This window comes from Nesoenas mayeri (assembly GCF_963082525.1).
Source record: "Nesoenas mayeri genome assembly, chromosome: Z".
Taxonomy (NCBI): domain Eukaryota; kingdom Metazoa; phylum Chordata; class Aves; order Columbiformes; family Columbidae; genus Nesoenas; species Nesoenas mayeri.
The window spans coordinates 62,956,791-62,978,689 of record NC_137542.1 but is presented as its reverse complement, the minus strand read 5'-3'; the positions used below and the strand labels follow the sequence as shown (position 1 = coordinate 62,978,689).

General features: G+C 39.7%; 1 protein-coding gene across 3 annotated transcripts in view; it reads left to right on the top strand.

Annotated features, from left to right (window-relative positions):
* The window catches only part of IQGAP2 (IQ motif containing GTPase activating protein 2), a 125,794-nt gene that overhangs the window by 62,401 nt on the left and 41,494 nt on the right, over positions 1-21,899 (top strand). The window contains exons 3-13 of one of the 3 annotated variants that reach the window (XM_080362897.1): positions 881-1,037; positions 2,125-2,202; positions 6,013-6,089; positions 10,950-11,017; positions 11,376-11,489; positions 15,370-15,548; positions 16,191-16,278; positions 16,822-16,985; positions 17,490-17,577; positions 20,041-20,204; positions 20,731-20,891. In XM_080362897.1, coding sequence (XP_080219023.1) covers positions 881-1,037; positions 2,125-2,202; positions 6,013-6,089; positions 10,950-11,017; positions 11,376-11,489; positions 15,370-15,548; positions 16,191-16,278; positions 16,822-16,985; positions 17,490-17,577; positions 20,041-20,204; positions 20,731-20,891 — 1,338 coding nt within the window. Of the gene's footprint in view, positions 1-880; positions 1,038-2,124; positions 2,203-6,012; positions 6,090-10,949; positions 11,018-11,375; positions 11,490-15,369; positions 15,552-16,190; positions 16,279-16,821; positions 16,986-17,489; positions 17,578-20,040; positions 20,205-20,730; positions 20,892-21,899 lie in introns of all 3 variants that reach the window. The other 2 variants (XM_080362896.1, XM_080362898.1) reach the window with 2 other exon arrangements.

Here is a 21,899-nt window from a genome sequence, read left to right as displayed (position 1 = left end):
AGGTATTTCTCTTGACTACTCCATACAAAAACAATAGATAATGTGGTTTTATGTTTGTTACTGCTCTTCTGAATTGGCTATATATTTCATAATTACTGTTTTCTATCTTATACCATATCTATTGCATCTAAGTAACTACCACTTTGAAGGATTTAGTCACTGTTTGCAGAGAAGCCATCCCATCTGATGGGTGATGGGCCAAGTCACTGCCAGGCAGACCTCAAATGCACCGTGTACCTTGGGCAGTTTCAAAAAAAGCTTCAGTCTTTTCTCTGGCATCTCACTGTGTTTCACAGGTAAAGGTGGGGAGTTGCCATGTGTTGCAGGAGGAGGATGAGCTGCAGGAGTGTTTTGTACAGAGATGAGCATTGCAGCAATCTTGGGTTGTAGCACACCTTGGCTGCAGGAACTAACCTTGACCAGCACACTGCTGGCCTCAGTGCCCTTGAGGTTCAGCCCTGGCATAGGCTAACAGAGCTTTTTTTAAATGCAAACATCAGTAAGATACAGTACTTAGTATTTTTTTCCATTTTCAGCTTAAATTACTGTATTTAAAAGCCTAGTGCTGTTCAACAGATCTGAATATTTTCACACAGCAGTGTGAAAACTCAAAATAAATTAGAGCCCCTAGGGGACATATACTTCAAAGCACATTGTTTGGTTACTGACAGGTCATGACCACACAGTGCAGATATGATTCTGTCTAGTAATTTTGATCTGCCATGTGAATAAGAGAATTTTCTCCTTAATCTGTACCTTTTACTAACTGTGATTATGTTGTGGTGGTGACATTAAAAGTATGATGGTTGTGGGTGAAAGATGTCACTTCTAAACCACTAAAATCACAAATAACCATGTTTTTCAAATTATGTCTCTGTAGGTGGATGGAGGTCTGCTTGAAAGAAGAGCTGCCCCCAACTACGGAGCTGGAGGAAGGCTTAAGAAATGGTGTTTACCTTGCCAAGCTTGCAAAATTCTTTGCCCCTAACGTGGTGTCAGACAAAAAGATCTATGATGTGGAGCAAGCACGCTATAAGGTAATAACTTTTTCAGTTCTCTCACCAACAAGACAAAAAAATGTAATGTCTGTCTTCCAACTCTTAAAGGTACGCAAGCGTGGTTGGTTAATTTTATGCATATCTTTTACAAGGCTGTCAGGACTAGATAGAAGACATAAAACACTAAGAAGCCAGCATGATAAATTAGAAATACTTTACCCTTATAAAAACTATGTTAGTGTCATTAAATGTTTTTAATGCTGAACAAATTACACTTCTGGCTCCAGAGAGAACATGAGCTTTATCACTTATACAATTATTCCTTATTAGGAATAGGAGCCAAAAGTAATTAAATAATTAAACCCGATAACTATTCTGAACTTTCCCTATCTTGAATGGGAGGATACTCACTTAATTAGATTGGTGTGTTTATTTTAACAAATTAAACACTGAAAAGCAATGACCAATCTACCAGTAACTAAACTTAACTTGCTATGTGTGTAAGCTGTTAATTGCCTCCAAGATCCTCAATAATATAAAAATACATCTGTATATGCATTAGCAGCACTATGGAATGTATTATCTCAACATCTAGAGGTGGTAGAAAAAATTTGAAATTGACATTTTCAAGATATAATCACTAGCTGTTGTTTGAGAGTTGAGAAATTAAACTGCTCTAGGTCCCATATGGTTAACAGAACTATGGTTAAGAATCCCAGTTACATTTAAAGGCTTCTCTTGAAAATCTCCAAAACTTGAGTTCAGGTTTCTTTCAGCCTTTACTTTGACTCTTTAAAAATAATAAAAATAAATAAAATACTTTCCCACTTTGCTCTTTTAACTGCTGTTTGTGTAGGTTGTAGGGAGGTTCAAGTATTCAGGTAGACCTGAACAGTGACCAGGAACTCCTTATCTGTTCTTCACAGTACTGCTATGTAGTGTTACCACTTCTGTATTTTGTAGTGGTTCCTGATATTTGACAGCCAGCTTTTTCTCCAAAAAGCTACTGAACAATTCCCTGAACTTGGTTTCAAGATATAAAATTGAGATGCAACAGGAGGACTAATAACTAGATAATTTTTTTTTACACAGTTTTTGTCATCTTTTCCTTCTATGTTTTCAATAGAGATCAGGCCTTCATTTTCGACACACTGACAACACTGTGCAGTGGTTGCGAGCAATGGAGTCCATTGGTCTGCCTAAGGTAAGCCCTAAAATTTGAGTAAAGAAACTAGCTCAAGGCACTGATTCACTGAGATCCCCTTTTGTCTGCTTAAGCGTAGACTTACTGTAAGCACCAGTCTACAAGGCAGGGTAGCTGCAGATGATGGCAAAGCAGTAGATGTGGTCTATCTTGACTTCAGTAAAGCATTTTACACAGTCTCTCACAGCATCCTCACAGCTAAACTGAGGAAGTGTGGTCTGAACGATTGGGTAGTGAGGTGGTCTGTGAAATGGCTTAAGGAAAGAAGCCAGAGAATCATTGTCAATGGGGCAGAGTCTAGTTGGAGGCCAGTATCTAGTGGAGTGCCTCAGGGTTCAGTACTGGGGTCAATATTATTCAATATATTAATTAATGATTTAGATGAGGAATAGGATGTACTATCAGAAAGGCTGCTGATGACACTAAGCTGGGAGGAGTGGCTGACACGCCAGAAGGCTGTGCTGCCATCCAGAGACCTGGACAGGCTGGAGAGTTGGGTGGGGAATAACCTGATGAAATTTAACAAGGGAAAGTGTAGAGTCCTGCATCTGGGCAGGAACAACCCCAGGTTCCAGTATAGGTTGGGAAATTACATATTAGAGAGCAGTGGCGGGGAAAGGGACCTGGGAGTCCTGGTGGACAACGGGATGACCATGAGCCAGCGCTGTGCCCTTGTGGCCAGGAAGGCCAATGGCATCCTGGGGTGTATTACAAGGGGGGTGGTTAGTAGATCAAGAGAGGTCCTCCTTCCCCTCTACTCTGCCCTGGTGAGACCCTATCTGGAATATTGTGTCCGGTTCTGGGCCCCTCAGTTCAAGAAGGACAGGGAACTGCTGGAGAGGGTCCAGTGTATGGCAAAAAAGATGATTAAGGGAGTGGAGCACCTCCCTTATTAAGAAAGGCTGAAGGAGCTGGGTCTCTTTAGTTTGGAGAAGAGGAGACTGAGGGGTGACCTTATTAATGTTTATAAATATATAAAGGGTGAGTGCCACAAGGATGGAGCCAGGCTCTTCTCGGTGGCAAACAATGATAGGACAAGGGGTAATGGGATCCAGCCGGAAGACAGAAGGTTCCACTTAAATTTGAGAAAAAACTTCTTCTCAGTGAGGGTGACAGACACTGGAACAGGCTGCCCAGGGAGGTTGTGGAGTCTCCTTCTCTGGAGACATTCAAAACCCACCTGGACATGTTCCTGTGTGACCTCACCTAGGCGTTCCTGCTGCAGCAGGGGGATTGGACTAGATGATCTTTTGAGGTCCCTTCCAATCCCAAACATACTGTGATATTCATCAGTGACTTGGATGAGGGCATAGAGTGCACTGTCAGCAAGTTTGCTCATGATACCAAGCTGGAAGGGGTGGCTGACATGCCAGAAGGCTGTGCTGCCATCCAGAGACCTGGACAGGCTGGAGACTTGGGCGGGGAAAAATTTAATGAAATATAACAAGGGAAAGTGTAGAGTCTTGCATCTGGGCAAGAACAACCCCAGATTGCAGTATAAGTTGGGAAATGACCTATTAGAGAGCAGTGGAGGGGGAAGGAACCTGGGGGTCCTGGTGGACAGAAGGATGAGAGGTCAAGAGAGGTTCTCCTTCCCCTCTACTCTGCCCTGGTGAGACCACACCTGGAGTACTGTATCCAGTTCTGGGTCCCTGTGTTCAAGAAGGACAGAGAACTGCTGGAGAGAGTCCAGCGCAGGGCCACAAAGATGATTAAGGGAGTGGAGCATCTCCCTTATGAGGAAAGGCTGAGGGAGCTGGGTCTCTTTAGATTGGAGAAGAGGACACTGAGGGAGGATCTCATTAATGGTTATAAATATGTAAAGGCTGCATGTCAGAAGGATGAAACCAGGCTCTTCTCAGTGACAACCAATGACAGGACAAGAGGCAATGAGTTCAAACTGGAACACAGGAGGTTCCACTCAAATATGAGAAGAAACTTCTTTACAGTGAGGGTGACAGACACTGGAACAGGCTGCCCAGGGAGGTTGTGGAATCTCCTTCTCTGGAGACATTCAAAACCCCCTTGGACACTTTCCTGTGTAACCTCATCCAGGTGTTCCTGCTCCAGCAGGAACCAGGCTAGATGATCTTTTGAGGTCCCTTCCAATCCCTAACATTCTGTGATTCTGTAGTTTGGGAAACAAATCTGAAGAGAAGGTAATGCTGACAGCAGTGTCAGTGATGTGCCACTGCTGCTGGTGTGCATGGGCTGAGGCTGCTGTGGATGACCAGTGCCATGGGTAGAAATGCTCAGGGTGCTTCTCCCATGTGTAGCCCAATAGGAACACTAGCAGTGTTTTAGCTATATCTGCTTGCTAGTGCAATCTCAGTGGGGACATGAACGTAATAGAGTTTGAAACAGAAAACTTAAATATTTGCCCCCTTTAGGTTACTACTTCTCATCATGTCTCTTGCTGCCTCTTCCTTTTAATATATGTCCCAATTTTTCTGCCTCTACCCTGTTTCCAGACTGTCCTTGCACACTCCAGTGCATCTGTGTGGTCATGCTGCTGCTCCTCTTCCATCAGCTGCTTTCTTGGGTCACCTTTCATATATATCTTCCTCCTTACTGACCTTCATTTGTCATCTACCCTCTGTGCTGCTGTTTCTGGGCATCAGTGAGTCTTTTCCAGATTAAAACTGTTTAAGAAAGGGCTGTGTAGAAACACACTCTGCTTGTTCGGACACTTTAGCACCTGCACACAGCCTGGGGGGAGTAATCCCTTGCCCAGGCTGGGCAGCAGCTGCCCTAGGGTGCCTGAGTGGGGCTGGCCCCAGCACTGCCACATGTACTATGGGGTTTGGCACTGTGAGGGTGTTTGCATGGCTGCCTGAAGGACTGTGGGGGCTAGTGGCCAGTCACTGCAGGCAAAGTAATTGCAGGTGACTGTAAGCAGAAAAGGGCACCCACAACTGCCATCAGAAATGCCATGGAGATGGGGGAAGTCCTGCCTTTCTCAGGTCTGGCTTTTTTTTGTTTCACTTGAGTTCTTCATTCAGCTGGCTGATTTCCACCCTGCCATCCCTCCTCCAAGATGTTTTGGTTTTGTTGTGGAGGATGGTTGTGTCCAAAATTTTCTCAGGTGTCCCTCCTAAAGCTGCTGTGAGCAAACTGTGCTCTTGCCTTGCTCAATCTTGTCTTGTTAACCATGGGACACTGCAGCCACGAGTGGCTGGCCTGGAAGCATGCTGCCAGCTCTCACATTTAGCTAAGTGTTTTGTTTTATTTTATTTTATTTTAGTGGAGAAATAGTGTTTAGTGACTGGGATCAAGGCCAGGAACAAATTAGTGGTAGAATCAGAATTGGAACTTATGATGTGACTTTTTGGCTAAATTGCTTAATATTCCTCTATCTGAATATCTTTCTCTATAAATTATGCATTTACAGTTGGGGGTGCTGGCAACTAGAATTTTGCATTTTTAAACCATATTTGATAGTGTTTTGTTCACAATGAGGCTTTGCAAATTGTAACTGCATCCCAGGTTTTGGATGCATGTAGGAGAACACAAGCCTTACTGGCTGAGCTTGTGCTGGAGGACCTTCTCTAAAAATCTTGCTGAAATGCTGTCTTCTTAACCTCCTTTCTTGCTTCTTAATAAGTAGCTTTTATGTTTTATCAGTAGTTTTCATAAGGAAGAGTTTAATAAAGTAAAAATAACAGCTGAAGAGACTTGATTCATAACTGTATAGGAGTAACAGTTGAACTTCTGTAAGTCTAAGGTATGGTTCTGCAGAGATATCATTTCAGCTACTTTTCCACTCAGTAATATGTATTCTCCTTTAACTGCATGTTCTTTGTTTTTCAGATCTTTTATCCAGAAACTACAGATGTCTACGACCGGAAAAATATCCCTAGGATGATATATTGCATTCATGCTCTAAGGTAACTAGTGATGGGAGTAAAAGTTACAGTCAAAGCTAGGAATGTAAGTCTTGAATTACTTTAGGCTAATTAGCTTATCAAAACCTGTCAGAATTTATAAGTCCATTACTTTAAAGTTAGAGACAGAAGTCCTACTTTTTCAGGACTATTAGGCAAATGATTTTCAAAACAAATGAACTAGTAAATTTAGCACAGACATCCCTCTCTCAACAAGTGCACCACCCACAAAGTACATATATAACTTCAAAGAACTGCAACAGAAACCAAATAAAGGAACAAAAACTTAGCAAAAAGTTAGTGCAACCACAGGGCAGGGATGCTGATCAGAGTGAAAATGATGAATCGACACCTTTCTGTCCCAAAAGAGGAGCAAATAATTACTGTATTCTGAGGTCATTTATGTGAAAAATAATATTTTTTTTCAAGCTCTTGGAGTTCTGAGGAACATTATTTTAAATGTAAAGTCAGGAAGGCTTTGACCTCATCACTGAAGGTAGAGCTTTAAATTATGTCCTGCCTTAAGGATTTTCTTGATGTTCACCAGTAAAAGTACCAAACATCTGCCTTGTGCTGTGTCTGGTGTGAGGGACACTCATGTTGGTAGACAGCTTCTCCCTCTTGTGGTTCTCCCACCTGATTTCCTGCATATGGAGACCTTTTCCTTTCATCAGTTTCTTGCATAATATGTTTGCAGAGAACATAACTAACTTATGCCCCAAACTCTCTTCTATGTTCCTAATAGTATTCATGACACATCAGTTGCTCCAGGGCTACAGGTCAAAAACTATTCAATACATGCTGTAATTGAAATTTAAGGTCTAATCTTTGAAATTATGTGCCTGCTCTTGCACTCTACTATGCACAACCCGCTGCTAATAAATAGGGCATACCACCAATGTTCATATTTCTTTTGAATGCTAGGTATTTGGAGTTGATGTTATGAGCCAGAGCAAGAGTTTTACAGGAGTTGGATGAACACAATGAGGTTTTCTGATGTTTGCTTCCTCATGTATGGAGGAGGACTTTGTCTACTGTGAATCTAAATGCTACAAGAACAATAAACCCATCAATTAGACATCTTCTTAAGACCTGTCTAATTATTGCAATGGCAATAACTCTTTAGATCTTGAAATGAATTTTGCAATGGCAAAAAAAAACCTTTGGCAGAAGTTTTTGTTTCTCCATCTTGACATGCTCCAAGATTTATGCCAGTATAAGAATGGGTCTGTGTTGTCTCAGATTTCACTTCCAAGTTTGTCTTGTTTAAATTACTTCTCCTTGCTGCATATCAACACAAAGCTATAACTCTGCTCTTATGAGCTATTATTTTAGAAATGGACTTGATATCAAACGTGTCAAGCCACACTGAAGGAGAATAGGCCTATAATGCTTTTTGTTATGATGCTTTCCCATGGAAGTGTAGAGCCACAAGCCTGCATCTCCTGTAGCATGTAGAATCAAAGAAACAATTGTCAAGATTAATTTATTTCCATACCTTTTCCTAAAATGCATGTTATAAGTCCTTCATTGGAATCTTTCAAATCAAACTTCAGTGTCAGTATTGAATGGCACGCAGTCTACATTGAAAGCAATCTGAGAAACAACAGAATTAAGGACAGGGCACTTTCCTGGCTAGCAGCCTTCCCAGTTGGGTTGGCATCAGAGGAACACTGAGGTGCAGGAGTCCAGTTCTGTTCTCCTTCATTGTTGTTGTTGTAACTACTGACCTGCTGGTGTCTTTCCCAATGGCTCCATGCTGTGCACCCCACCTGCTCTACTCTCTGGGTTTGTCAGAGCATCCTCTTCAGGGCATCAGTACAGGGTTCGCTGACCCCGGAGAATACATGTCCCTGGTTTTTTTTTGGGTCCAGCAACACAACATCTAGAAATATCAATTGCAGGCTGGCTTTTCACCTTTGCAGCTGTAGAATATGCATGTGACCTCTCTATGAAGAATCACCATTGATTTTTAATGCTAAATTCTAATGCATTTTGGAGAATGTGTTCAATTAGCAAAGGCTTGTAACTTAAGAAAATTGAACAGTCTCTGAGAGGTGAGTGGTTGATCTGCTACCCATTCTTTCCTAGTTGTTAGCAAATATATTCCAAAGCAACATGATTCTTGAGCTTTCCAACAAAAATATGTAAATTTAACACAGCACGCTTTCTCATTCCAGTTCTTGCAAATCCTAGACCCATATTTAGCTGAGATGTTTCCTACATTAATTCATTTAGGCATAGTCAATGTACATAATTTAAGTGTTTAAAATTTATAAGGTGGGTTTTTTTAATAGCCACTTTAAGAAACATGAAATAGCCTTAACTGCAGGTAATAACAGCAAAAGGATCTGTCTGTCCAAAGGGTCTATTTGACATCTGAAATGTTAAAATTTCACATTAAAAGTCTTTGGTTATTTGGGGTTTTGCTGATCTTTGAGCTGCTAAAGAGTGTGAAGATAGACAAAGACTTTAAGCAAAATGGTGTAAATGTATATGTCCTGGTTCAAGTCTGAAATGATGACAACTGTACTTAAAGTATGTGGAACAACTTGTGCTGTCAAATAAAGCATTGGTCTGCCAGGAATGAGTGACTTAAATGATTCTGTAGAATCATAGAGTAGTTTGGGTTGGAAGAGATCTTTAAAGCTCAGCTAGTCCAGCCCCACTGAAATAAGCAGAGTCATCTTCAGTTTCTAGTCTCCTGTTGAATATAATTAACCTCTAGCTTTTCTTCTGCTGAAAACCCAATACTTAAAGCCAGGCTCATAAAATAAGAAGGCATAGTCATCATTTCTTGCATTGTTTCTCTCGTGAAAGTCTAATTTGATTTTTGTCCTGGACAAAATGTGGTTAAAAACTGCTTAATTTGAATTAAGATGGTAAGTGATTCTTGTTCCTAAATAGCAGTGCTTATGAGATACAATTTTCATTCAAAAATTAGTTTTTGAATGATCTTTGCAAGCAGATCACTGCTATATCCTGGGTAAACTACGCCTCCCAAGCCAGACAGCTTCAAAACACTCTTTTCCTAGTAAGCAGTAGAATAACAAGCATAGGTTGTGGGTTTTGTCCCCCACACATGTATTTTTTGTTTTGCTTTTTTTCTTTCTTAAAGCACACTATATTCAGATCTGTTTTTTAAGGCATTTTATACATGAACTAACCTTAAAACAAGACTTGGGAACCTCTGGCTGACATGAATTACAGTTCTGTGTGTGCAATGCAAAGGGAATGTCACCTGGGACCTGTCCTTTCCCTTTTGTTTCTCCCCTGCTCCTGATGCCTCATATCCAGCTTTCTTAACCCCAAGACCTCCTACTTTTGATTTTATGTGGATTCAAGTTACTCTATAAAAGCATTAAGCAAGCTGTTTCAAAGGAAATTCTACCTTAATACAGAGTAGAAGTTTCCTTGTGTTCCCTGCAAGACTTGAAACACATTTTCAGCACCATCTGGTGGTTAATGAGTTTACTCAAAAGAGTGTAGGAAGGTAAAATGCATAGCTCAATATCTTTCTAAAAGTCCTGAACAACAAAAATACAAGTCTCTAATGTTCATACCACTTTTCTTGCCTCTGTCTTTTTATTATGGTGACCTCAAAAAAAGGTCAATTTAGACCTGTAGCTGTTTGTATGATTCCCAATGCTTCAGCAAGGACTGTGTTCCTGTCTCAAACTTAGAGTAAAATGTCTTTAAAAGCCCATAAGGAAAGGTTGGCAGGCAGATCAAGGTAATGGAGGGACCTGGTTCATTACTCTAGTAATGTGTATTTTCTCCTGTTATTGTTAACTTGCAGTTAAGACTGTTTCAAAAATTGAGAATGGCCGCAGCAGCGATGATTTTGAGGGGCTGTAGCAGTCAGGAGTGTTGACCTACATGAAATGTGCTATTGTATCCATCCAGGTCATGACAGGGCAGAGGAGTAGCTGTGGTAATATGAAAGATAAAATGCCAGTTCTGTGTGCTCTGAAATAAATATGTCAGCTGCAAATACTTGCTTTGAAATCTCATCCTGTAATTTGCTAACAGAAAAAAAAGTAAATGTGCTCCTCTAGAAATAAAAACCCAAGCTATAACACACATTTGCAATGTATAAAGTTGGAGTGAAGACATTTAAATAAGAGGTGCAAAATAATCCATTGGGAGTGAAGTGTTATTTAAGTCCTGTTTTTAAAATCTAGCTTTTTTGATCTCTGCTTGCAAAATTCACTTGTTTGTTGAATTTCATTGATAAATTATAGAAACATAGATAAATATAAGCCTTATGTTTAGAAGGCATGGAGAAAATATGTGTGTGCTTAGCTGCTTTTCAGATAGCACCCCAGAGCCCTAGGAATAATGAGAATAGATATTTTTTGTGCTATATTGAAACAAAAACATTAGTTCATGGAGAGCACTTAAAATTGAGATTACTCCATTTTCCAAAAGTTAAATAGCTATTGATGCAAATATTTTTGAGATGTGATCAGACAGACTTACAAGTCCTTTTTACTTCACACTTAGTAAAAAGGTGTCAGTGATTTGTGTGTCTTCAGCTATTAATTAAAGGGATATAAAAATGCAGTCAAACCAGCACATAGATCCGAAGCTATAAGCTGTACTAAAATACATTCACATCTTTTGTTTTCTTCCTCCTTCCTCTCATCTCTTTTAGAGATGTTTCTTTGAAAGATCAAGATTTCTCTTTCTGTAAGACTTAAACATAAAGCAAAAAGAAAACTGTAGGGTTAACTTATTCCATATTGGCCAGTGAAAGGGTTAAAGGGTCAAAGACAAGCTTCAAAGTGTTTTTTTCTTGTACAGAAAGCAAACACCTCAAACACACGCAGGACTTTAAATTCTAATTTTTTTTCTTTGCAGTTTATATCTGTTCAAACTGGGATTAGCACCACAGATCCAGGACCTACTGGGAAAAGTAGACTTCACAGGTAATAAACTGCTTATCCAATAACAGATGGCTTCTTTACCCAGTAAATCTGCTAACATAGTACATATTTTCTATTATGGTTTTTCTCATCCTGCAAGGTTGCTCTGAACACATCCTAATTAAATAGGTGGGAGGCTTCTATTTTTAATGAATGTCACTCTTTGAAGGACAGAAGGGAGTGAATTTGCATGAAATACTTGTCATATCTTAGATTCCTTAAAAATGGGGAGGAAAGCCTGCTAAGCAGCCCTGGTCACAAGTGTTTTCAAAAACATTGCACCTGTATTTGTAGGTATGGTGATTCATAGTGAAATTCTTATGCTCTTGTTCTGATAATATTTCTTTTTTTATGTGAACAGAGGAAGAAATCAGCAACATGCGAAAGGAGCTAGAGAAGTATGGCATACAGATGCCATCGTTTAGCAAAATTGGTGGGATTCTGGCCAATGAATTATCAGTGGATGAAGCTGCATGTAAGTGTGGCTCTTGCTCTGTTTTCTACTGGATAATTTTACAGAATGTTAACAATTTTTTTTCTATGTTTTAATTAATCTAATTTTCCACCTCTTAATAAGTAACAAGAAAAGGAAGTAAGTTTTCACCAATTATCATCCTGCATCATTGTTGCAAGATCTCTTGCAATTTTTCAGTCTGCATTTTTAAGCACCTCCATTGAACTATCAGAAATGCTACCAGAACAAAGACAGTCTTTTGCTTGGCTTTAATGTTTTGGTAGCTAGTGTTTCTCTAGAATGATGATTTGAGGGTCTGTGTGTGCCTTTGCACCATATGAGATACAATAGAGACAGCCGTCAGAGGTGTTTCCTCTGTGCTTGCATCCTGTGTTTGGCTCTTGCAGTTTTCCTCTAACACCCCAGTCACATTGCTGTGTGGACAAGGCACTGTTCCAGACAGACAACTCTCACATTTGGTGGTGCATATGTGAAGGAATCACTTGCCCCCATGGCCAGCTCTCAGTCTGACTGCTGGTGTGTGACCCACAGCATGTTAGAACTCTGCAGGATGGCATGTCCTGCTAGTGCATCCAAAATAAGGTTTTTCCTTTGAGTCTGTCTTGAACAGCTTCCACTCAGAAACAAAATTAAATACTTTTTTGCTTCTCAAGCCAATTTTTTTTCCCTACACACCACTTCATTTCACACACACAAAAATGAAATGTTTAAAAAAAAAAAAAAGCTTGAACTTAAGTGACAAGAAGTGTGTCTACTTAATTCCACACTTAAGCTCTGGTTATTTTGGTCAAAATCCTAGCCTTTTTTTGAGGAGTAAACTGAAGAACAGAAGGGCTGCCTTGAGTATGTTCAATGGTTCAGTGGATCACCGATACGAAGAAGTAACAGTACTGCAGACAATATCTGGGGTGAGGGGCAGGACTAGGGCTGCATTATAATTAAGTTCCACTGCAAGTTTTGCTACTTTGCAAGATTTAGTAAACCAAAACAGGCTGATTCTTGATATTACTTAGTGTGCTGATATTTTCAGACCTTAACTTAAAAAACACTTCATGTTGATTTGCATTGTCTGTGTTCTATATTTTAGACCCTGCTACAGCTTAATATGTGCATGCTTCTACAAAGCTAGCTCTTCAAATACTACTTTTGGAAGTGGGGGTAGTTTGTCTCCTATTTTAGCAAATTTTCAGAGATTTAGTGACTACCAAGCTCTTTTCTAGGGAGCTTCCTTCCTTCCCTGAAGATGAAAGGACTTTCAGCTTACTTCTCTGAATGCTTTTTATAGTGTATATAGGGTTTCTTTTAACTTCTGAAGTGTTTTCAGCCTTCCATTGAAAAGTGGGGTTTCCTGATGTTAGTTCTATCCCTTTGGGCAAGGAGTGTGCTGTAGATAACACGGCCTGGCCTAGGACAGGAAACATCTGCTATAGGAACCCTCACACACTAGTGAGGTTGGACATAGAGATAGTGCTGCAGGAAAGGGTCTACCACCCTGTTTCCAAAATGGAGTAAGCAAAAGGAGACATGAAGTGACACAGCTCCTGATTACTCCTGCTGTGCTGTCAGCAGTAATAGAAATCAGCATGCAAAGAGTAAACTTAAGTACTTTCAAAGGAAGCTTATTCTGAAAGTAACTTTCTCTGTTATTCCATGCCTCTAGACTACTCTTTCAAGTCCAATCGGATTTCTCACTGTTTCTCTTGGTAGATGGGTTCACAACATCCACCAATATCTATCCACATCTCTCTTAACCATGAAACTATCTTTTCACTACATTTTGGTAGCTCCACTTAGGTCAGTGAGGCCTCTTGCACAACTACAGAAGAGATTACTTTCTTCCTATATGTTTTGTTATGAGAATGCAGGGGTGATATGTGTGTCTGAGAATGGTGGTCTTCTCTTAGTTCCTTGAAGTTGATCTGGGTGCTCATAGAATCATAGAGTATGTCAAGCAGGAAGGGACACAGAAGGACCATCAAGTTGAACACCCTGCTCCTCACAGAACTACTTAAAACGAAACCATATGACTAAGAACATTGTCCACAAGCTCCTTGAACACTAACAGGCTTGGTGCCATGACCGTTTCTCTGGGGAGATCATTCCAGCAACTGACAACCCTCTAAGTGAAGAACCTTTTTCTAATGTCCAATCTGAACTTCCCCTATTCATAAAGTTCAATGTCAAAGGAACCAGTGTGTGTCTCTCCTTACTTCTCTTCTACTATGCTAGCTGCTTACGATTCCCATCTGCTACTGTCTTGAATTGAGCCAGAGCGAAATAGTTTTAGAACAACTTTCTAGTATTATTTTAATGCTAGGCTATTGATTATGCACCAATAGTTAGGTAAGATGTTCTAGTAACTGCCCTCTCTAAGAATGTATAGCTTCACACATAATTTGAGTTTCCAGTGGTCTCTTCTTCTCTTCTACTTTCCTAAATTTGTAGATCCCTTTGTCTTTCTAAAAACTCAAATTTCCTAAGCATTGACAAGCATCTTTCATTTCTTTCATATACTGAAAGAAACAGAAGGCTCTAAACTCAGACATATATATTGTCAGTCAAACTTAACCTGAAAAAGTGCAGTTTACTGAATGCTTTTCTCCAGTTTAACAAAACTATGCAAGGCCATGTATCAAGTATATAGTGATAGAACAAGGAAAGATGGCATTCCTGTTTTCTCTCACACATGTCCTTTGTGGCATGAAAATATGCCCTGAACAAGCTGCTGTGGTGATAAATGGAGAGCCGCTGTGTTCCTCCTTTGGGTTAGGATCTAGGTAAACATTTATCAGGAATAACATTTTATACAGTAATATCTGTAAAATCTGTGAGATGAATGTGTCACCAGGAAATTGTTGGGGTGTCTTGTGGCATGCAGGTCCAGATAAAGCGTAGCTCCTGTTGAAGTTCTTCATCTGGACTGATCTCAGGGCTAAATGTGTGCAGAGAATACCTGGGAGGGGTGCATTAGTCATTACTCTACACCTAATTCAGCTGCAAGTAGTTTTGATTTTGTACATTCATGTAAATAAGCTGTGTGGAAAAACAAGAGCATTTCAGGCTTTGAAAATCTTGAGGTCAAGCATTTGTTTGCTAGTTGCAGTTTTCTTGTTTTCTCAAAGGAAAGGTTTAACACTCTAAGCTGGTCTATGGCTGTAGTGAGTCCTATAGCACTCTTTCTCCTTCATCTGTGCAATAACACTTTGGGAACCCTGCAAAGCCCTTTGGGTGTTCTTTGCCTCTGTTTGAAGTTTGCTGTCCAGCAGATGTGCAGTCGATGGAAGTAGGTACCACTATGTCACTGTTTTTCTGGTTCCCCAGCTGTTCATGGAGATCCTCAGGAAAGGAGCCAGCTCATCCTAGGCAGGCTTAGATGTGGTGTGCAGGGCTGCACTCTGCCTGGGGAGTCTAACTATGTTTTCTGGAGGACAAGTTTCATGGAGTTTGAATTTAGCCATCTTTGTGCAGTATCTTTCAGATATAGTTAGTTTAAACATGACTTTTGTATGTCTTGTATCTTTACAGATACAAAGAGAAAAACTACTAAAAATGCTTTCAATTCCTGCATATAATTACCTTCTAAATGACACAGGAGTTGAACAATAAAATGTAACTTGTTTTGTTTTCTGACAGTAAAATAGTAACCCCTAGTTGTGAGAAGGGCAAACATGGAAAAAACTGCAATGTGCCACATTTAGGCAAACATTGAGTGCTTTTGTTGTTGTGATCCAGGGGAAGCATTAACAGTGGGACATTGGAAGGGGAATATGTAAATTGTCAGACATATATTAAACACTCACTTAAAATAAATCAGAAGAAACAGTGACAGTTTCTAATATGTTTTACTTCCTGAAATTTAGGATTGTGCTTTTAATTTCAGTGCATGCAGCAGTAATAGCAATTAACGAAGCTATTGAGAAGGGAATAGCTGAGCAAACCATTGCAACTCTGAGGAACCCAAATGCAATGTTGCTAAACGTGGATGAGGAACTTGCACAGGACTATCAGAATGAACTCTTTAAAGCTAAAAGGAGAAAAGAATCAAATGCAAGACTGAAGGTAATCGTATTTTATTAGCACTCCTATACATGTTCATTCACTGATATAGCATGGTTCTCATGCTGTAGTATTGCTATTTTAAAAGTTAAATGAACTTTAAAATTCTGTGCAATTAGGAAATTTAAGCTAAATGACATAGATAATGGTAATACAACAGTCAATTTCATAAGCTAGATTACTGTAAGCATGATATAGCTTAACTTTGACAAAAGGATAAAATACTAGAGCACTGAAAACAAAGACTGGTTTTCCTCTATCAGTTGTTTTATGAAAAAAAAAAACCAAACAACTGTTGAAGTTCTAAAAAGAATGATAACTTTTTTTGAGCATAAAATGTAACCTCTGCCACAGATCTTTAATGTGAAATTATTTCCTTTGTTTTTTATGTGACAGGTAATGTCCTCTGCAGTTGAAAAATGCTGCACTATGTTTACATAGCTGTTTTACAGGAAGCAGAAAGTGCTTTAAATATTGCTCAGCCAGTACCATGAAGTGCTGACTACTTTAGTTCATGTGGTCAACAAATCCCTTTACAAATACTTACAGTAAATATTTCAGCTGATGCAGTTTTAATGAATCCCACTAATACCTTTCCTCCCTGTGCAGTTTTTGTGTGTACTAGCAACAATTTTATTTTCTTAGAACGGCACCATCTCTGAAGAAGAGCGAGATGTCTATGAGGAGCTGCTGACGCAAGCTGAGATTCAAGGCAATATCAATAAGATAAACAGTAAGCCATTCTGGACGCTTATGGAAGTGTGCACATAACACACGATCTCCCAGATTCCAGCTGAACACATTTAAAATCCACAAGAATGAACAAAATATTTCTGTAAAATTTACAAAATACACAGAAGTAGCTAATGTCTATCTACAACAATGTTTTCTTGCTGTCCTTTCTCTACTAATCTTTTTGTAGGCTAATGTCTGTGTTTTTGGGTTTTGCTCTAAGAATTCCTCAGTTCAGAATCAAATTTATCACCTGCTCGGTTTTCTTTCGTTTGAGTTCCTTTTGTGTGCAGAATACTGTAAATTTTGACCCCCTCTTCTATATAGAGCTGAAATTCATTCATAAGCCATGGCTGAACTGCTCCGATATGGGCTTTCACAGAGCCAGAGACTCCCTTCATAGGATTGGTCTTATCCAGCAGAGGATTATCTGTTTCAAGTATTGCCACCCTAGCTTGCTTTTACAAAAAGTGAGATGCTGACAGCAATGGACTTATTTTTGCAAAAGTATATTAGCTGTTTGTAAGCATTGTTTTCATTTCAGTTCACATAGCTTTAGTCCAAGTGAATGAGGCTATTGACCGGCAAGATGAAGTGGCATTGATGGCAGGTTTGAACCATCCTGCTCTGAGCCTACTTGAAGTTCTGCCACAAAATTCCTCATGGTACCTATTGCAATTGTGTGATTCTAAAGAACAGAAAATGCAGGTAATTGAATTGAACACATACTATACATAAGTTTTCATTTTTAGGTGACTTTAATCCAGAGAAAAATGGCCGTTACTCTGCCTTTAGCATCATTTATGAAACAATTTTTTAAAGGTTTTAAAATAACTGATATACTCTCTGACACCAAAGTAGCTGCATTTGCTCTGAAGAGCATAATGCCCTTATAAGTAGTTACTGTAATAACTAAGATATGCAAAGAATATTTGAGATATAGTGTGCAGACTCTAACACTTTGCTTTGAAAAAGAGCTAATATTGAACAATTAGCAGCAAATGAAAGAGTCATTTGGGTCTTAAGGAAAAAAATGCATCATTTTAACTGGGGTGAAAATTGCAGGGAAACATTGATGTTGTGCTTATTGTGACATTGTAAATTATGTGCAGGGGATAATACAATTAAATATTAGTGTCCCACCAGGGGGGCTTATCCCTTATCTCCTGTCAAACGTCAAAGCATTACTAAATCTTTTTTCTGATCTGTTAGATAGCAGGGGTTCCAAATATGCTCGACAAGAGTGAAATACAGAAAGAAGTTAGTGTTGCCAATGTGGAAGCTGAGGCTCACAAGCTTAGTGAGTAACTGTTTTAATACTAATATTTTACCATCATGATTTAATTATATTAAGCTGATGAGCTGAATCTACCATTTGTTACATATAAATGAGATTTCTCAAACTGGAATTTCCTTTTTGTAACTGTTCTTCTCAGTTTCACAATTGCCAAGTCACCAATCTGTGCTGCATTGGATATACTCTTATCTGAGGTAGCTAACACTTTTTTCTTTGAATAACTTAACCAATGTGTTTACCATTGGTTCAAAACTGAAGGCAATGCATGGCTTGATGGCTTGAACAAATATTTATCAGTGCAGTATTAATCCTCACTTGGGGGCAATGACCATCCTTGTAGAATTAAAATAAAATGATCACACGCAAGAATATTTGGCAATCACATCACAGAGAAAAAATATTCTCACTTTCAGATACAAATATCTGAATCTAACCTGATCTTAGCCTGCTAAAGATGTCACAAGATACAAGTTATAGTTTGTAAAAATATAGTTAAGGGGGATCTAAATTTGCAGTGCCTGTATTGCTGCTTTTGACCAGAAACTTCTTTGCTAGGAAGCTCAGCTTTGGTTAAACTGCTGTCATTTCATGCTACATCTGGGCATGGCTTTGTGGGTGTTTTGTCTCTGGTATTATTTCCAATGCTTTGAATCCAGGCTGGTTGCTTTTGTAATGTGATTTAAAAGCTGTACTATGAGGTGAGCTTAAGCCAGAAGATAAGCTTAGCTTGCTACTTCCAACGTTAGCCTGTTTTAGATTGGTTAGGCATGGTGAGCAGTACTTTCTCTAAAACGTTTGCTCCCCTGGAAAGGAGATTAGGAGGAAAAATGTGGCATGAGAAAAGCAGTAAAAGAGTTATGGAGAGCAACTTATTTCTTATGTTTGGTTTGCAAAATGAAAAAATACTGGGTTTTGTTTTTGGTATGTAAACAATTTACAGTGTATTTTGCAAGTTGCATGTTCAGTTCCTGAACTAGAAATCAGTAGGTTGGTTATTGACTACAGAGCTGGTTTAGTCCATTTGCAGACTGACTCTTTTCCTCTTTGCTCTCTAAAAAAGTATGCATGCTATTAGCTTTGAGAGCCTTTGCTTCTTCTAACCTCAGGAATAGCCAATAGAGAGCCTTCAAGAACAGCATGGCCCTGCATAAGCATGCTTCAGAGAAACTGAAATGAGAGTCAAGGGGCTTGTTTGGGTGGACCTGTTTAATTGGAAAGCTCTTCAAAGTCTTTGTGTTGTGCGATAAGATCTGAGTGTTGCTGCATACATGAACTGCGAGTGGTATCTGCTGTACAGTCTTGTACAGACTTGAGCAGTCAGTGGTGACTAAAAATATTCCCTGGATAATAGCATACAGAAAAGTCATGCGATAAGGTGGAAGAGATGGGTGTTATTTTACTGATGGAAATGACATTTACATAATTGTGATTCTCTGCCACATGCAGAAACAACCTTCAAGGTTGTTTCCCTTTGCGCAAGACCAGAGATGTCCTCTGCACATGTTTCTGGGTGTGTCCTGGCCTGGGTTTCTACAGAGAGATGCCTCCTTCAGGTGTGCAATTACAGTGGCTATGACTAAGCTGAGGAGTGTTGTAAGGTTTCTGCAACTGCTCAAGTTGGAAGTGTTTTTCAGCACTTTTCTGCTGGGGTTCAAAACTGCTGAAGTCAGTTGAGCAAAAAGACAAGCTGGTGAGTTGTTCAGGTGCTGAAAAGGGTTACACTTACACTTCTCTATGGTGATCTGTTTAATTTGAAATTTGAACTGTACAAAATTGAATAATTTCTTGGTAGTGAGGCACAGTGAGCAGTACTTTTGTGCTTGTGAGGACTGATCTTCCACACTGCCAAACAGGTGACAGCACACAGAGAAAGTCATAGAAGCCATAGCATGTGGGTTTCCATTAGTTCAGCCACTGAAAATCTGAACACCCCAAAATATTTGGCTGATTTCTACCAGTCTTTCTGAAATAGACAGTAAAAATGTCATTGGTTTTTGCAGGGCAGGCTTGTTCTACCTAGCTGAGTCAGGTCCTGCTGAAAGGAGGTGGTGAGGGAAGAAGCGTGGTGCTGAAGGAAAGGAGCATTAGGGGTGAAGGTAGACTGGGGCACTGGAGCTGACATTACTCAGCAGTACCTGCCACAAAGCAACCTAGGAGGGACATTAGGTCTTTTTCTGTGCTTGGGTGGGGTCAGCTCCTTGTTTTGGGTTAAATGTACAACAAGCAGGCTTAAGTGTCTATAAGTCCAGAAACTTTGAAGTCTTCCAGTCAATTATTTGCTGCATACTTTTGAACTGACACTGGTTTTTCAACATTGAGCAGTTGAGTCTTGGAAGAATCTAACACAAATGTTTTCTCTAATGACAGCAAATTATTATTTGGAATAACCTAATTGTTATCTACATCACATAAAGAGCAAATGGCATATGAAAATTAATAGAATTTTCTTTCCCTGCTGTTCTTTAGAACTTATAGCAGTTGACAATATCAATACTGCAATTCGTAACTGTGATCCTAGTAAAACACTGGTTGCACTGATGAAACCGGAGGCACAACTGCCTGTTGTTCACTCATTTGCTGCTGCTGTTTATCAGACTGAGCTGTTCAACCTCCAACAACAGAATGCTGTGGTAAGAGTGAAAAGCTTGTGACCTGCTCGGTGTTACATAGTCAAACACAAACATAGCATGTTGTGTAAAACCAGACCTAACTCTCTTGCTATGGTGTTAAGTTTTGCATGACTGGTTTTGGTTGAATAGGCAATATTAAATCACAAAATTTCTCTTGACACACTTTGCTCTGGCTGAGCTCTTGTGTTGCAACCAATTGACTGACAAATTTAATTGTTGCATGCTCCTAATGAGGACTAACTTTTTTTTTCTTTAGTATATGTATTGTGTAGAAAAGTAATGCCATGTTATGAGGGTAAGATCAGAATAGATGGGACTGTGGGGCAAAAGAAGGAAAGGCTGAAGGGATATGTAGCAACCTAGGAAACTCTACCATCAGTGTGTTAATCTGATAAGTGTGTACCTGGGAAATTTGCCAAGTGTTTTAAATCAAGTCCATCTCCCTGATGGTTACCTGAACTGTGTAACTCAAATTCGTTACACTGCTTATTTAGCTTCCTGATCGTGGTACATTATCATCCTACAGAACTACCTGGCACATGATGAACTGTCTGTTGCAGTAGAAATGTTGTCAGCTGTTGTGTTGCTAAACCAGGCCTTGGAAAATAAGGACATCCTAATGATAAAGAATCATCTCAGAAACCCATGCATTGGCTTCAATAATCTGGAAGAGGAAAACTTTCAACGGTAAAGGTTTTGTCTTGGCTGGATGAGACTTGGCAACTTCTGCAAAAGGATAAGTAGGCATTTTACTAGGTGGGCTATCCTGTGTAGTGGCTATGAAGTTGAAACAGTTGAAAGATAAACATCTGTAGTGTAAGTTTATAAGGGATAACTTGACTATTGCTGAACTAGTTGTAGTACTGAACTAGTATAGTCAATCACACAACCTGCAGTGTTTGAGAGAAGAGGATGTGTGAGATACAAGGAGAATATCCTCAGAAAGCAAACATAAAGATCTGACAAGAATTTGGAGACACTAACACGTGTATCAACCATAGCTGGGAACAGTTAATCAGTAACCTCTCTGCAATACTGAAGGATCACCTTTGGAATGAGATAGTGTTTAATGACTTAAGGTCCAGGAGGTTCCCTAAACCATGGCTGACCCCTTTTTTGCTGGAGAAGTGCAAAGGTCTGAAAAATGTAGCACAGTCCTACTTGCTAAAAAGCTGAGTACAATGCTGTAGCACACATGCATGTTCAGCATTACTTACAGCCTTCATCCAGCTGCCAGATGCTAGCACTGTCATGTGCCTGACTTGTCACAGCCATGTGCTTCTCTCTCTGCACTCTTTCTCGTATCTGCAAAAAATATTAGGTAACACTACGATTTGTGTGAGACCTGAGCCCTCAGCATGTGGGGGAAAGAGTGGGGACATGGACAGGTTGTTGCTTCTTGGCCATGGGTAGTGGAAACCTCCATGTGCTGCTGGAACATATTATGAAGCAAAAAGGGACAGCAGCGGCTGAAGATCTTCACCAGGCTGCCAGCAGACATCAATCTGAGAGCAGCCCTTGCTAGGTGTCTCAAGGCTGGAAAGAGGGCAGTCAGCACAGGAATAAGAGACTGGTGTTTTAGTTAGAAGGTGCAGAATGACATAAGGAGGAAAGAAATCAATCTGTCACTTGGTCTCTGCTAGTGTGAAACGGTGCTTGTGGGCAAGAGAAGCAACATTATAAATATTTATAAAT